General features: G+C 46.2%; 1 protein-coding gene across 3 annotated transcripts in view; it reads left to right on the top strand.

The window, feature by feature from the left end:
* Positions 1-16,396, top strand: part of LOC136580913 (P2R1A-PPP2R2A-interacting phosphatase regulator 1-like) — a 32,776-nt gene continuing 16,380 nt past the window's right edge. For all 3 annotated transcript variants that reach the window (XR_010787029.1, XM_066581840.1, XM_066581841.1), the window contains exons 1-6: positions 1-275; positions 8,833-8,911; positions 10,870-10,926; positions 12,230-12,273; positions 12,372-12,426; positions 14,021-14,122. Coding sequence is in view for 2 of the 3 variants with exons in the window: in XM_066581840.1 (XP_066437937.1) it covers positions 181-275; positions 8,833-8,911; positions 10,870-10,926; positions 12,230-12,273; positions 12,372-12,426; positions 14,021-14,122 (432 nt within the window). In the remaining variant the exon portion in view is untranslated. The remainder of the gene's footprint in view (positions 276-8,832; positions 8,912-10,869; positions 10,927-12,229; positions 12,274-12,371; positions 12,427-14,020; positions 14,123-16,396) is intronic.

A 16,396-nucleotide genomic window follows, 5' to 3' on the forward strand; every position in this document is an offset into this window, starting at 1 on the left:
GCCGCTCTCCCTACACTGTGCTGGGCCGGAGCTGTCCGCGGCCTCCTCACTCACTGACGAGCGGGCAGAGCTCACACTTGTCTCCTCACGACGGGCATGTAGCACCAAGGGGCTCCCCGGCGTAACTGAGGCCTAAGGCGGGGATGAGCCACTGAAGGATCCGGGGAGCAGCGGGACATCATGGCTCAGGAGAAAATGGAGCTGGACGTGGTGGAGATCCCGGGGGATGGAGGCCTGAGGAGGTCCAACAGCGCCCCCCATATTAACGGGCTCAGGTGAGTGGGCAGGTGGGCAGTAGGGGGCGCACTGCAGAGGACTGGGGGGTATCACTGATGACACACGGTACAATTAGGAGGATTATATATTTTTGATAAAAAATGTGTTGATTGAGCCCAAAATGTGCCTGTAAGCGGCTCCGTCCACCCGCAGTGTTACAGCGCGGCCGATCAGCATGTCGCCACCGACGTATATCGCATGAAATACGCATGCAATAATGATCGCTGCCTACTTGGCGGGCGGCGGCACAATGTCGCGGACTTACTGCGCGCCACATGACTGTCGCAGCGTGCTCCGGTGATGTCACACAGCGTGATTTCATTGCGTGTTGCGCGCACATGACCGACTCGCACTTACGTTTTTTTAATTGCGCAGAACATTCAGTGCTTTTTTTTATTGTACCGTATGGGCGTGTAATAAATGCCGCACTTACGCCATTACATCACTTGTGGTGCGTTTATACGCAACGCCGCTAAGTGACAGAGTGGGAGGTATAGAAACAAGGCAGATGCCGCAGGACGGCGTGAGATACGCTGAGCCGCTCCCGTACGCAGCGATGGGCCTGCACACTGCTGGCGTACAGCGGGTATACACGCAGCAGGTTACGCATGCGTTCGTGTTGGCCGGGTTCACACTGGTCTGATACCGGGCGGAAATCTTGCAGTGGGGCCGCAGCGAAAAACCGTGAGATTTCCGCGGGGAATCTGCTGCTTCAAAATCGGCGTCACTTAGCCGTGCGTTTAGAAGCGGCCTGGCCGCACGCTCTTTCACTGCGGCCGGCGGTCCCATGGAGGAGAGCGCGGCCTCAGCGGAAGAAGAAAAAAAAGGAGCATGCTGCGGCCGTGTGGCTGGCTAACCCCGGGAAATCTCGTCCACGTGGCTGGCTAACCCCGGGATTAGCGGCCGCAGGCGGATTCACCACGGTGAAACTCCATATGGAAGTTCCGCGGCAAATCCGCCGAGTGTGAATTCAACCTTAGGCTCAAGCAGGATCCACACGGCGAGTGTGAGAACGGTCTAAGAAACTTAAACGGATGGTGCGCTCGTAAAAACACAATCTTTTTTTTTTTTAACCGTGTTTCGCGGTGTGCGAGATAATGACGTTGCAGAACACGTGTAAAAATAATCTTGCGTGCTTCCAGTGGTAAGGCTGCGTTCACACGGGCGAGACGCTCACACGGGCGAGATGCTCACACGGGCCTTGTGAGACGCACGAATGTGAACCCCCTTCTTTTGAACAGATTTCATTCACACGAGCAGTTTTTTTTTTCTTTCTTCCTCCTAACAGCGAAGCGCCGAGGATAAAAGCCGCTGCATGTTCTATCTTTTAGCGTTCCCTCGGAAAACACATGGCCGTTGTTTCCAGTAGGACCTTAAAGACCTCGCACCGCGCTCTCATGCCGTGCAATGTGGGGTTTCCCATTGACATCACTGGGGAGGCGCCCGTCTGAGGCTCGCAGCGTCACAGAAGGGATGCCCGGCGGTTTGGAGTGGAAGCCTCCTCGCGTCCGTGAATTATTACATATATAATAAGCTCTGGCTACTTCTATACACCTTGAGCCATTGACTCGTCTAAATGTAATATTACCGGATTGTGTGAACCTGCTCATACGGGCGCTGGGTACTGGTTTACAAAAATATATATATATTTATTTATTAGCAATCTTGAGTTCTAATGAAATTTTATTTCTTCTGCTCCTGCGTTTTGTGTTTTGGACTTAGGCCCAATGTCCACGGGCGGACGGGAATTACGGAATCAGGTGGGGCACCCATGCGAACGATCCGCAGAAGAAGCCGTCCATAGAGAAACATGGGCGTCCGCAGCTGAATTAAGGCATCTGGATTTGTTTTGTGGACCTTTTGGTGAGGAAAACAAATCGCAGCATGCTACATTTCAGTGCGGTTCCCGCACACCGGCTTCCATTGAAGCCAATGGAAGCCGCCCAATCCGCGGCCTGTCTGGGCCCCGGATTCCGTGGGAAAGCAGGAGTTAAAAAAACAAAAACAAAACAACACTACTGCACATATGTGGCCGCGCTTCCGCACACATCCACAGTGAAGACCCGGACAGGTGAGCAGGGTCATATTCTGCTGCGGGCGCCCACATGCAGAGTCCGACCCCCCGTGGACATGAGGCCTCAGTGGTTTGGTGTACATTACACACTAGTAGTTGTTATATGTGAGTGACTACTGGTATCTGCTCCAGCTGTCTGATGAAGAGGTCTGTGTGCCTCCAAACGTGTTGAGGCAGCGGGTATCTTTAACCCCTTAGTGACCAAGCCTGTTTGCGCCTTAATGACCAGGCCAAATTTTGCAAATCTGACATGTGTCACTTTAACATGGAAAAACACCAGAAAGGTTTTGCATATCCAAGCGATTCTGACATTGTTTTTTCGCCACATGTTGTGCTTCATTTAGGCGAAAAAAATAGACCGATAGAAATTGTGTTTATTTATTAAAAGCGCCAAAATTGGGAAAATTTTGAAAAAATCGTCATTTTTTCACATTTCCAACTGCAATATCTTAAATATGTGCAAACATAATATAGAAATTTTTGCTAAGATTTATATTTCCACCCGTTTACTTTATTTTGGGCGCACATTGGAAAAACTTTCGTTTTTTTTTAACTATTTAGGAGACGTACAAATTTAACATTACTTTTTAGCATTTTGAGGAACACTTTGTTTTCCTATACCAAGCCGAGATTGGAAAGGCTCATGAGTGTCAGAATAATAGATACCCCCCCAAATGACCTCATTTTAAAAACTACACCCCTTAATGTATTCACTGAGGGGTGTCATGAGTATTTTGACCCCACAGTTTTTTTTCAGGAATTAATTCAATTTAGAGGAGAAAAAGTAAAATTTCATATTTTTGCAAATCTGTCATTTTAAAGACATATTTTTTTCCTATAGTTTACATGAAAATCAGGATTTACACCCCAAAATGGATACCCCTATTTCTCCCGTGTTCAGAAATATACCCATTGTGGCCCTATTGTTATATCTGAGTCCACAACGGGGCCCAAAATGAAAGGAGTAGTCAGTGTCTTTCAAAACAGAAATTTTGCTTGAAGTCCTTTTAGGCCCCATAGCACACATGTAGAGTTCTTGAGCGACCAAAACCATAGAAAACCCCCACAAATGACCCCATTTTGAAAACTAGACCCCTTAAGGAATTTATCTAGGGGTGTACTGCATATTTTGACCCCACAGTTTTTGAATGAATTCAAACCAAGCAAAAGGAAAAAATTGTGATTTTCGTTTTTTCGGCAATTCTGTCATTTTAAAAACAGCTTTTTTTGTACAGCACACATATGAAGGAAGACTTGCACCCAAAAATGGATACCCCTGTTTGTCCCGTGTTCAGAGACATACCCATTGTGGCCCTAATCTTATGTCTGGATACACAACGGAGCCCAAAATGAAAGGAGCGACCGGTGGCTTTCGGAACACAAATTTTGCTTGAAGTCCTTTTAGGCCCCATTGCCCACTTGTAGAGTTCTTGAGCGCCCAAAACCATAGAGAACCCCCACAAATGACCCCATTTTGAAAACTAGACTCCTTAACGAATTTATCTAGCGGTGTACTGCGCATTTTGACCCCACAGTTTTTGAATAAATTCAAGCAAAGCAAAAGGAAAAAATTTGGATTTTTGTTTTTTTGGCAATTCTGTCATTTTAAAAACAGCTTTTTTTGTACAGCACACATATGAAGGAAGACTTACACCCCAAAATGGATACCCCTGTTTGTGCTGTTTTCAGAAATATACCCATTGTGGCCCTAATCTTATGTCCGCATGCACAACGGGGCCCAAAATAAAAGGAGTAATCGGTGGCTTTCAGAACATAGATTTTGCTTGAAGTCCTTTTAGGCCCCATTGCCCACTTGTAGAGTTCTTGAGCGCCCAAAACCATATAGAACCCCCACAAATGACCCCATTTTGAAAACTAGACCCCTTAACGAATTTATCTAGGGATGTACTGCATATTTTGACCCCACAGTTTTTGAATAAATTCAAGCAAAGCAAAAGGAAAAAAATAGGATTTTCATTTTTTGGGCTATTGTGTCAATTTAAAAACAGTTTTTTTTGTACAGCACACATATAAATGAAGGCTTTCACCCCAAAATGGATACCCCTGTTTGTCCCGTGTTCAGAAACATACCCATTGTGGCCCTAATAGACTTACAGGACCCATGGCTAGGCCTACAATGAAAGGAATACCCGTTGGATTTCAGGGTACCACTGAATAAATTTCAGGCCCCATTGCCCACTTATAGAGCCATTGAGCGGCCAAAACTATAAAGAACCCCCTCAAATGACCCCATTTTGAAAACTAGACCCCTTAACGAATTCATCTAGGGGTGTACTGCGTATTTTGACCCCACAGTATTTGAATGAATCTAAGCAAAGCAGAAGGAAAAAGTTACGATTTTCAATTTTTTTGACAATTTTTTCAATTTAAAAACAGTTTTTTTGTACAGCGTACATAGGAATGAAGACGTTCACCCCAAAATGGATACCCCCGTTTGTCCCGAGTTCAGAAACATACCCATTGTGGCCCTAATCTACTTACAGGACGCATGGCAAGGCCTATAAAGGACGGAACACCTGTTGGATTTTAGGGCACAACTGAATAAATTCCAGGCCCCATTGCTTATTTGTACAGAATAAAGATTGACTCCCTAAAAATTCCCCCCCTCCCCCTCCACGCCCTTTTTGGCGTTCGCAAATCTTAGATAAAAGTAAAAATGTGAACTGTGTAGTATTTCCGAAGACAGGGGTAATTACGGAGGCTGGTTGGAATGGGCCCATGGGGCAATAAAACCGGGTATCCCCCCCCCCCCTCCTCTCATGCTTTTTGGGGGTATTTCATGACCTCAGCGGCGGGGATGGGGTGTAAAAAGTGGCGTTCCGTGAGTCTCCGTAAGCTTGATGAGGTGCGGCGGTCTCACACAGAAGGCGCTCAACAAGGTGCTCCTGGAACTGCAGGAAAGCGAGCGTTCCCGGGGCTTCTTGTAAAATACGTATCACAGGTAGCGGTCTGAATAACGCCGGGCTCACGCGGGTGCAGGCGGAATCCGCTTGCGGAGGCCCACAGCGGATCCCATCTGTGAGCCCGGCTGTGACCCTGCGTACGGCTGCGTAATGTACTGCGCATAACTGCCTACTCACACAGGCGGTCATGCACAGTACACCTTTGTTTGTATTTCCCGCACCATCGCTTAGCGATGACGCGGGTACCCGCAGCCCGTATACAATGTAGTTGCGTATGGACTGCGGGTATATTCGCAACCATGGAGCACAATGGGCTCTATGTTGCCGATATCCGCAGTAAAATAGAACCTGCTGCGTTCTCTTTTCTGCGAGTGGATAACGCAATTCTGACCCGCTAATGTGAGCGGAATTGTGTAATCCAATGCGATTGATCTGCGTATTACCACGGATCAGACGCATGCGGAATCCGTCATTCCTATCCGGTCATGTGAGACCGGCCTAAGGTAGATCGCTACCTTTTTATCACGTGACCGGGGACCGCTCAACGAGGCCCCTGGTCACTGCTCCAGGCTCTCTGTGACCGTTGGTCGCTGGGAGCAAGGAGATTTTAAGTTTCCTGGGCTCCCTGACTCCTGCGCATGTGTCCGGCTTTTTGCCGGCAATCGCATGTGCAGAATCCTGGAAGGTCCACGGAGGAAGATTGCGTCGGGATTCAAATACGCAGGCCTCCGGTAAAAAGATTCATCTCCTCTCACCGATCGCATCAGTGAGGGGAGATGAAACTTCAAATTTTTTTTTTTACTTTTACGTGATCGCCATTATTGGATAATGGCGAACACGTGACCAGGAACCGCTCACTGCGGACCCCCATTAAATCTCCATGCTCTTGGCTACGTTTTGTAGCCAGGAGCAGGGAGAATTTAAATTATCCTGGCAATCCACAGCTTTTGCGCATGCGCCCGCCATTTTGGCGACGGGCGCGTGTGCAGAAGCTGTGGTAAGGTCCGCGGATAAATCTGGGGGCCTTAGGTACGTACTTTCATCCTCCCTCACGGATATGATCCATGAGGGGAGATGAAACGTACGCTTTTTAAACTTTTTTTAACTTTTTTTAACTTTTTTTTTTTTAAACTTTTTTACACTTTATTTTCACTTTACATGATCACTGTCATCCATTGGATGACAGTGATCATGTCCCCGGTATAATCTCTCTGCTCCTAGCTACACATGGCAGCCAGAAGCAGAGGGATTTTAAATTCCCCGGGGCTCGAGCCCGTCTGTGCACGCGCCCGATGTCAATCATCGGGCGCGCATGCGCAGACGGGGATTCGGGTCCCGGGACATCGGGACACCGCTGAGGACTGGGGGTGAGTATTTTCACCTCCCCTCATGGATCCGATCCATGAGGGGAGGTGAAACTGACTTTTTTAAAACTTTTTTTTAACTTTTTCGCGATCGCCGCTAACCATTGGATAACGGCGATCGCGGTACCGGGGACCGCTCACCGCAGTCCCCGCTGACATCTCCTGCCTCCCGGCTACCTACAGGAGCCGGGAGCCAGGAGATTTTAAATCTCCCGCGCCGCCGAGCCTTCTGCGCATGCGGCTGACGTAATGCCGCCTGGCGCGCATGCGCAGAAGACCGGCTTCGGGCCCCGGAGCGGCAGGAGAGCGGGGAGCAGCGTGCCAGACCTCGGTGAGTAATTTCAGCTGCTCCGATGGATCCGATCCATCGGAGCAGCTGAATCTTTAACTTTTATGTACATTTATTTACTTTTTTTGCGATCGGCGCTATCCATTGCATAGCGCCGATCGCAATGCCGGGGGGGGCTCCGAACAGCCCGGGATGACAGCTCCATGCTGTCAGCTACCTGCGGACACCGACAGCATGGAGCTGTCACGTCCACAGCCCGAGGGGCACTATTCTCTGCAGGAAGCATGTTTTTACGTCCTCAGAGAATAGAGCCCACTTCGGGAGGACGTAAAAACACTATGGGCTGGTCGTTAAGGGGTTAAAGATACAAAGCCATCGACTTTACGCCCCTTTGAGTCACAGCCGATCAACAGGTTGCTCCAAAGCCTCAGCTCTATGATCTCCCTTCATCTCGGATTGCAGTGCTGAAGTGGCCCATGGTTGTCCAGTGTACTAGGCCAGCAGCACCTATTTCTTGCTGACCACATTGACGTGGTACACCTGGGCACCCCCTTGCCTTGAGTCCCATCCCTGAAGGTGCTTCACACGTAGCGGAAAATCCACATCAAAATCTGCCCCATTGGTTTATTTTTTGGTGAGGATCCAAAGCAGATTTCACTTTGAATTGAAAGGGTTAAGTCTGCTGCGGATCCGTGTCAGAATCTACACCAATGCTGCGGATTTTCCGTTGCATGAAATCCATGCCATTTTTGCCACATGTGAACATCCCCTTGGGGTGCTCCGCCCAGTAGTTCCTCTCCCCCATTGGTGTCTTTGACAAGCATTCCGTGTCAGAGACCCCAAATATAGCAGAAACAAACAGAATGCCGTTTTCGCCAACTTTTCTGGTATTTTTGTTGCTCAACTTTTATAACGGAGCAGAACAACATAAACCACACAGGAGGCCGAAATTCACAACTGAATATCTTTTTCTGTACACGAATATGGATTTCTGCAAACCCCATTTAGATGAGTGACAGCTGTAGAATATATCTGAAAAAAAATCTATCGAGTGTGGATCTGCATCAAAATCCATGTATTACTGTGAATTTCGACACTGATTTCCCACCTCATTTGAAGAGCGTTAATCTGCAGCGTAAATTGACGTGCTGCTAATGTAAGACTCTGACTGCATCTTGATTCCGCAGAGGAAAGCCCTGTATGGGCCACAACGTCACGAGGTGCGTTGAGTTTAGATTTGGAGTGCTGCAGAAATTTTTTTCAGTTCCTCTGCAGATTTCTTCCACATCATTGGGATGCAGCTCACACAAATGTCATCCATGTGATGTGTACCGTAAATGCTGCTTGTCTTCTCTGCAGGAATTGCACAACATGTACATTACTTGTGAACAGACCCTACAAATTCCCATGTATTCATGTTGCTCCTTGTTTGCCGTAGATGAGCAGTAGGTCATGTAGGGGACTGTCTCCTCGGCATATACACACAGAGGGGAGGTAAATTCTTCTCAGTATACAAATCCTTTCCCTAGGCTTAATGGTTTCTGAAAAAAGAAGTATGTCATGTATCGTGGATCTTTAGTTTTAGAATTAGAATTGAATATTGAATTTGCAATCCCTTTACTTTTCCTATTAGGACATGAAGAACGGTCATGGCAAATTTCATGTTTATGCGGTTCAGATATGTGTTAGTAGTTACATTACATAGGGGAATCACTTACTTTCACACTCAGAATTGAATAATCAAGTTGTGACCCTTAACGTTTCCTTTGTAGGACCTAAAGAATGGTCGTTCCACTTTTAAAGTTTATACGACATCAGGAAGTTAGAGAATTACTAGTCATTCCGTCCTTCCTTTTATTTATAGATTTTAAATTGTGATTATTTTATTATTTTTCTTTTTCCCAGTGATCATTCGCAAGTGTTTCAACCCTACGTAGCGCGTGCACGCAGAAACAGCACGACAGTTGTGAACCGGCAGACCATGGTAAGAGAAGTGATGTCCGTAACCACACATTTGCTAATACTATATTGTCTTTTTCTCTAATCTAGCCTCCCCCTTTCAGCTGATTATTTGATTTTTTTTTTTTTTTCCCCCCTCCTTTTACCTACATTTTTATTTGCTGACCTTTCAGAAAATTATATCTGCAGAGTTAAAGCAACCCTCCTGGAGAAGCAAAGATGGCCGTACCAGTTCTCTGACTACCTGATGTACACGGTGCATTATTAGTCTAAGACACTACACCTGCTTTAAATGACAAGTGCTGTCCACTTGGCTAGTTCTAGCCAGTCAGATCAGCATGTAGCGTCTTAAAGCCCATTTACACTGGCGGAATGTCAGGCAAACGATGCCCGACACTCGTCCCCGCACATACTCGCTGCGGTGCTGTTACACAGGAGCGAGTATCGCTGGCCCTCTGACAGAGTGGCCAGCAGGGGGCCCGGGCGGCTGGAGGAGATTTCTCTCCTCGCTCTCCCCCGCCCCTCTCTATTCACTTAACACAGCGGACGTTCAGTACTGGACGGCTGCTGTTTACACTGAACGATCAGCGATCAGGATCTTAAGCTACATAAAGGATGGATGCTGATCTTTCAGTGTAAACAGCAGCCGTTCAGTACTGAATGGCCGTTGTGTTAAGTGAATGGAGAGGGGTGGAGGAGAGAGCAGGAAGTGAAATCTCCAGCTCTCCGGGCCCCCTGCTGAACAAGCCAACAATACCCGTGCTGCCGCACAGGAGCGAGTATGTGCAGGGACGAGTGTCGGGCATCGTTTGCCTGACATTCCTCCAGTGTAAATGGGCCTTCTGACTACCGTACACACTAGTCAGAGAAGCTGGTCTTCCTGTACAGGACTGAAGGCTTGCTTTAGGGTCCCTTTTTATATGGGTCAATTCTAGGCCCATGATGAGCCACAATTGATGATGGATAGAACGAGTCAGTCACCATTTCTTTAAATGACCTCCCTTTAGCTCAGTACAGAGTGTATAGGGAACAAATGATACAATTGTTAAAGGGGTTTAGCATACACAAAAAAAGACCAAAGCCCTACTCACCTGTCCAGTGACTTCCCCATTCAAGCACTGCTGCTCTGGTCCAGTACTAGAAGTGACTGCAGCTGTCCGGTGCCATTCATTGCTCATATGACTGCTTGCCAATCACAGACCTCAGTGGGTACCTATGTATGAATGGCACATCACAGCTGAGACTTGCAGTTAGTGAGTGATGAATGGCACGGAACTGCTGCAGTGATTCCCGGGAACCAAATTGGCGGGGCTGGCAGGGTGATGCCATTGGACCTGTGATTGGGGGAGGGGGACTTTACCTGTTGCCTGTTTTAATGTTGAATTGGAATGTATTTCAATCTCAACTTTTCATGGCCATAATGGGAAACCGCAGCCCTCTGTCTTCGACCACATGCCATGCTATGCTGTTTCCATAGCTCCTATTCATTTCCGTGAGAACTACGGAAACAGAGCTGGGCTGAAGTAGTCTGAAGTTTTTATAGACTGTTGCTGATAAAACTATAGCAGCGATTGTCCATGTCAGCCATGAAAAGCCGAGCTGGAAATGCCCCTTTAAATCTCAGAAAACCACTTTAATGTGATCGTTCCTCTCACCCCCAGCATACAGCCATTTTTTCTCGGCAGCATGTCTGCTGGGAAATGTGCGGATGTTCTGCATACGTTTTTTTTAATTTTCTAAATGAGGTTGCCTAAAAGATGCAATCAGCTTGTCAACTCATGTTTGCTTGGGTACATGGAGCAATAATAAGGAAAGGGCATTTCTAGAGATGGTCATTCTGCTGATTATCTACACGTGTAAAAGAGCCTTTACTGAGAACTTCCAAGTTTTACCCTCTTGTGTTGCAGATCTATAAAGAGAGACTGCATCTTACAGCCTAACGGTGTGCTATTCCAATAACTGTTTCTAATTTTCTCCTCTCAGGTGCCGTCATCCTCTCCTGTCCGCATTCCAAGCAGCAGACTTCATCAGTTGAAAAGGGTAAATTCTCCCATATAATTCCATTGTGTTCTTCTTACTTTTTCAGAAAACCTGTAGAATAGTGATCTGATTCATATGACTTTTTATATAAAGTGCAAAAAATCTTGTGATTCCTTTGCTTAGTGACCACACGCAGAGGGCGTACACAGTGTGGGATCTATAAACCTATCACATTAATGGACAAGGGGAGAGCATTATAAAGTACAAATGAAAAGGTGGAGGAATTCCCGCCGCAGTTATATGCTGTATAATCAGAGCTTCCGGTTTATTGGATGCCAGATTAAAGGGGTATTTCCATCTCTGCTATCTTATATTTCCCAATGTCTGATAGGTTCAGGTCTCTATCTTCAGAATGGGGTTCCCCGTTCTTGTTCAGAGCTCAACTGCATAGCTATCAGTAACTGGGAATATGAGAAGAGGTGAATGGGCCGCTCTACATGGTTTCTGTAACTCCCATCGAAATGTATGGAATTAAGGAAAGAGTGCAGCTTGCTATAGTACGCTGTTTCCATTACTTCTATTCACTTCAAAGGGAGTTACAGAAACTGCGTAAAATGGCCAATTCGGCTCTTTTTGTACTCGTGGCTGCCGCAAACGCTGGCATTTCCATCTTAGATATGTTTGCTTGAGATTGCAATAGCCTTAAGGGAATTTCACAGTAAATATAAACAGAATCATATACTCTATGGATTTATCTGGCATAGGCTACCTACACACTGGCGAGCGCGATATCGCGTTTACGAGTGTGTGTGTTCAAGCTGATGCGAAGTGTTTTTGTGTCATCACTTCAGGAAAGGGAGGATCGGCAAAGGTTTGCAATGGGAAACCTCACATCGGCTTGTGCGCACACTGCACGCCCCCAATGTGTTTTATTCTCCCAGTGGAAACAATAGACGTTGCTTTCCGAGGGATGCAGAGAGATGGGACATGCCACAATTTTTTTTGCAGTGTAGGAAAACATCCCTCATGTAAATGACTCTATTTAAAATAAAGCGGTTCATATTCGTCCGTCTTGCAGCACACAAATCTCATACGAGTTTCTTGGCCGTGGGAAACTGGCCCTAATCTCCATATGTACAAAAAGCTTCCAGCGCTGCTTAACTGGAGTTTGCAGGTTTGTTATATAGTGGAATGAAATGAAGACCTGCACAGCTTTTCTGTCACTGTTATGGTAGTTTGCAACCTTTTTTTTTGCATGGATGGGCGGATGTATCACCTATTTGTGCGAGAAATATGGCTGCAAAGTCATTTAGTGCAAAACCTGTGGTCCTTAAAGCTGACTTGCATCATTTATTTTCTGAAGGAGGAAGGAGTTGACTTAATGAATCGAGAAACGGCTCGTGAGCGGTAAGTTGGAGTAAATGTGTGAGCACATAAACTTATTCTTAGAGCATATCAAAATGATCAAAATCAGCGATAATATGAAGTGTTTTTGTTTTGTTTAGTGAAGTGCAGACAGCAATGCAGATGAGCTTATCCTGGGAGGAAAGCTTTAACCTGGTAAGTGTTGTGTATCTCTTGGTATACATGTTCTAATCTTTAGGCCCCATTCAGATGGCCGTATTTGGTCAGAATTTTGCTTCAGTGTTTTTAAGCTAAAACCAGGATTTGAATCTACAAGGAGAAATTATAATAAGTTTCACACCTTCCTGTGGTTTGGACCCACTCTTGATATTTGGCTTCCATATACAGCTGTCTAAATGGCGCCTAAGAATGTGCTGCATGTGTTGTTGCAGTAGCTCGTTAAAGAGGTTGTCCCGCGAAACAAAGTGGGGGTATACACTTCTGTATGGCCATAATAATGCACTTTGTAATGTACATTGTGCATTAATTATGAGCCATACAGAAGTTATTCACTTACCTGTTCCTTTGCTAGCGTCCTCGTCTCCATGGTGCCGTCTAATTTTCAGCGTCTAATCGCCCGATTAGACGCGCTTGCGCAGTCCGGTCTTCTTCCTTTCTGAATGGGGCCGCACGTGCCGGAGAGCGGCTCCTCGTAGCTCCGCCCCGTCACGTGTGCCGATTCCAGCCAATCAGGAGGCTGGAATCGGCAATGGACCGCATGGTGCACCGTGGGTGAAGATCCCGGCGGCCATCTTACTTAGGTAAGTAAGAAGTCGCCGGAGCGCGGGGATTCGGGTAAGTACTGGCCGTTTTTTTTTTTTTTTATTCCTGCATCGGGTTTGTCTCGCGCCGAACGGGGGGGCTATTGAAAAAAAAAAAAACCCGTTTCGGCGCGGGACAACCCCTTTAAGTAACATTTTTACAGGGTTCAAAAATAAAATAAAACCCATTGGCTGGATTAAGCTTAAAACCCCACAAGCCAACACCTGCATGCCCTAAGAGCCCCACAAGACTCTTTAGAGGGGGACACAAACTGCTATCACAATTACCGATGGTCTTCAGCTCCAGTCACACAGTAACAAAAGAAGAGATCACAGCTTATCCTCATGACTGTATACTTCATGGTCTGTAGCTTATTGGTGAAAAAAAAATATTTATATTCACACTGTCACCCTTGCAGGCAGAGATGGTACAGGTTATAGTTTCTCATGTGATGTTCTGAAGCATTACTCCTAGCAGAAAATGGTGAAAGACAAAGCAGGGAGAAATTGCACCATCAAGATGGTGCCTGATGAGGGTACATTCACACAGACGAGCGCGATGTCTGTTCGAGAAACTTGGACCGATATCACGCTTGTAGAATTGCAATTGTGGATTCGAACACTATGTATTGTTGCCTAGAACAAACAAATGCATTGCATCTATGTGATCTACAGCGAACGTTCGGCCTGGTACTCCTTCCGACAACCGTATTTTCGGGGTGCGCAATACACAGAATAGAACGCACTGTAGTGTGGTTTTTGTTTTTTTTGTTTTGTTTTTTTCTGCGTGTGCTCTATTTTTGTGTGCAATAATATGTCCCTTTTAGAAGTCTATGGTAGGTGCACGAATGCACACTCAATACCTGCGCAATTCCACAGAAATTGTTTTAATTGTATACTATAGGATAAACCCATAATGTGGCACGTGTAAAGCTGAAGCAGGAGTGCTGTGTCGTCAGCAGGTTTAAATGGTTTGTGTTTCTTTACAGAGTGACAATGATTATGACAAATTGGATAAACCCTCATCTCCGAAGCGTGTTGACTTTGCTCCAGTATCGCCTGCGCCGTCTCCTACAAGAGGAATAGGGAAGGTAATATCTATGATGCAGTGGTGAATTGTTACTGTTATAGATTACTCAAAACATGCAAATGTTCAGATTGCTTTGTCTCTTCCCAACGTTTGGCTCTAATGTGACCAGTGTGCGTTGTAATAAGGGTGCTTTTACACAGGATGACGTGTCGGGCTACAGATGCCAGACAGATCATCCCAGCGATAATTGCTCCTGTGCTTTTGCACAGGAAGGAGCATCACTGACTGAATGGAGGCGGAGCAGGCAGGGATCCGTCCGGCCCGCCCGCCTTCATTCACATTCATAAGTTAATGACTGCCTGTTTACACTGAACAATCTGTTCAGTTTTCTGCAAGCAGAAACTGACCCACGAATGCGAGTACAACAATTGTCATTCAGTCGCTGCATGCATTTATATTGAATGATTATCGTTCAGCTTCTCACTGAATCCCAGGAATCTGAACAATAATCATTTCATGTAAAAACACCTTATTAGGGTTATCCAGCACCCTCCAGGGTCAGTGTGGAAGGAAGTGCTGCTCTGACCCTCTGTGTAGTCGCCAGCGCACAGAATTGCAAGTGCAGCTCTCGTTGAAATCAATGGGACACCAGCCTGCAATTATGAGTGCTGGCCACTACACAGGTGTTGCAGCAGCGCTTCTGGGTAACCCCTCTAAGTATCCCGTGATGTCCTCTTGCTGCTTTATGCGTGTGCATTGTGGGATATTGTTTTCTTTATTTCCACTGAACCTCTTGACTCGATCCATGCATTATAATATGCAAATGAGGTCTCCCAGCCTTTAATCCTTTTAATAACCAGCTTTTTCTCTAATTTTATTTTATTTTTCACCCCTACTTTTCAAGAGCTATGCCTTATTATTTTTTTTCCTTTTCTAATTTTGCTATGTACATAATATATTAAAACAACTTACATTTTTTAATGGAGTGAAATGGAAAACACAATTGTGTTTTGTTTGTTTTTTAAATAAAATTATTCAGAGACCGTTAACTTTTTTTTTTCCTATTCTGTTTTAGGCGTGTTTTTTTTTTTTTTTGTTTTTTTTTAGTGACCTTCAGCTTGGGGATGAATAATGCCAAATTTCATCCGAGCCATTGGGGGACACAGCAAGAGCTTATGTATAGCTCCTGCCACTAGGAGGTGGACGCTCAGCAAAGGAGTTTGTCCCACCTACCAGCTGCAGGCACTGAGCTCAACCAGTTTTAGCTTGGTGTTCTTAGGAAGCGGATCTCCTGCTCTGCAGGTCTTCTCTGCTTTATTATTTTTTTTAACTTCCCTGATTTATTCCCAAGTGGGGAGGGGGTGAACAGTGCTGCATCATACACAGTGTTACTCCCTCCTCCAAGAAAACAAAGTGGATCAGCACATGTTTAAGTACTGTTTAATGCTAACCATGGCGTTACCTGAGATTCCTGTCTGCTCTAAAGGCTCTTTTACACACAACGATGATCGCTCAAAATTTGTCTAAACGGCCGAGAATGAGCGATAACCGTTACATGTAAATGCGGGCACTGCATTTTCTCTCCTGGTTGGGTGGTCCTGCAGCCCCCTTTCCCCATGGGATACTTCATCTGCTTTCAGGCCGGGCTCGGCATCACTGGGTGAGCCTCCTTAAATCCCCATTGCGATCCTTGGCTTCTCACCACCTTCAACATCCTTGACCTTCCTTAATGACCTGCCTACTGCAACTATGGTCTTCTGCGCTCCCCATTTTCCCTGCTGTCACAGATGTACTCTCCCAGCTTTTCTCCTGAAGGGCCCTGTTCCTGCTTAGCACTGCACAAGACTACTCCTCCGGTTGGGTCGTCACTCCTTCACAGGCTGCGGTCAGGCATGGGGATGTGTGGCTTTCGTTCAGTGCACTGGTGGTAGTCTTACTCCAATCTGTGCACTGTGGAGGCAAGGGTGCTTCTGATTGGGGTACGGCTCATACTTAAGATCCTGATTTCTAGGCCTATACAGGTCATGATGGGAGGCTGGACGCCTCTCCCGTTCTGTCTCACTACAGGCTGACTGTGACGTCCAGCTCCATCCTCTTAATGGCTCTAGGACCCTTCCTCCTCCTCAACTACTCGCAGCAGCCTTTATGAAGGAATTATTCCCCACTTTTCAGCTTCCGGCAGTGTCCCAATAGCTCATAGAGTTGCTCTACAGTAGCCATTCATCAAATGCTGATTTCTTGCCCTGGACCAGGTAACCTTTGCCCTGAGGGGTATTCTGCTCATATCCCTTCTTCTTTCTTGTATATAGGGGCCCTCCGTCCGGAATCAATTGCT

This window comes from Eleutherodactylus coqui, chromosome 10 (genome assembly GCF_035609145.1).
Source record: "Eleutherodactylus coqui strain aEleCoq1 chromosome 10, aEleCoq1.hap1, whole genome shotgun sequence".
NCBI classification, from domain to species: Eukaryota; Metazoa; Chordata; class Amphibia; order Anura; family Eleutherodactylidae; genus Eleutherodactylus; species Eleutherodactylus coqui.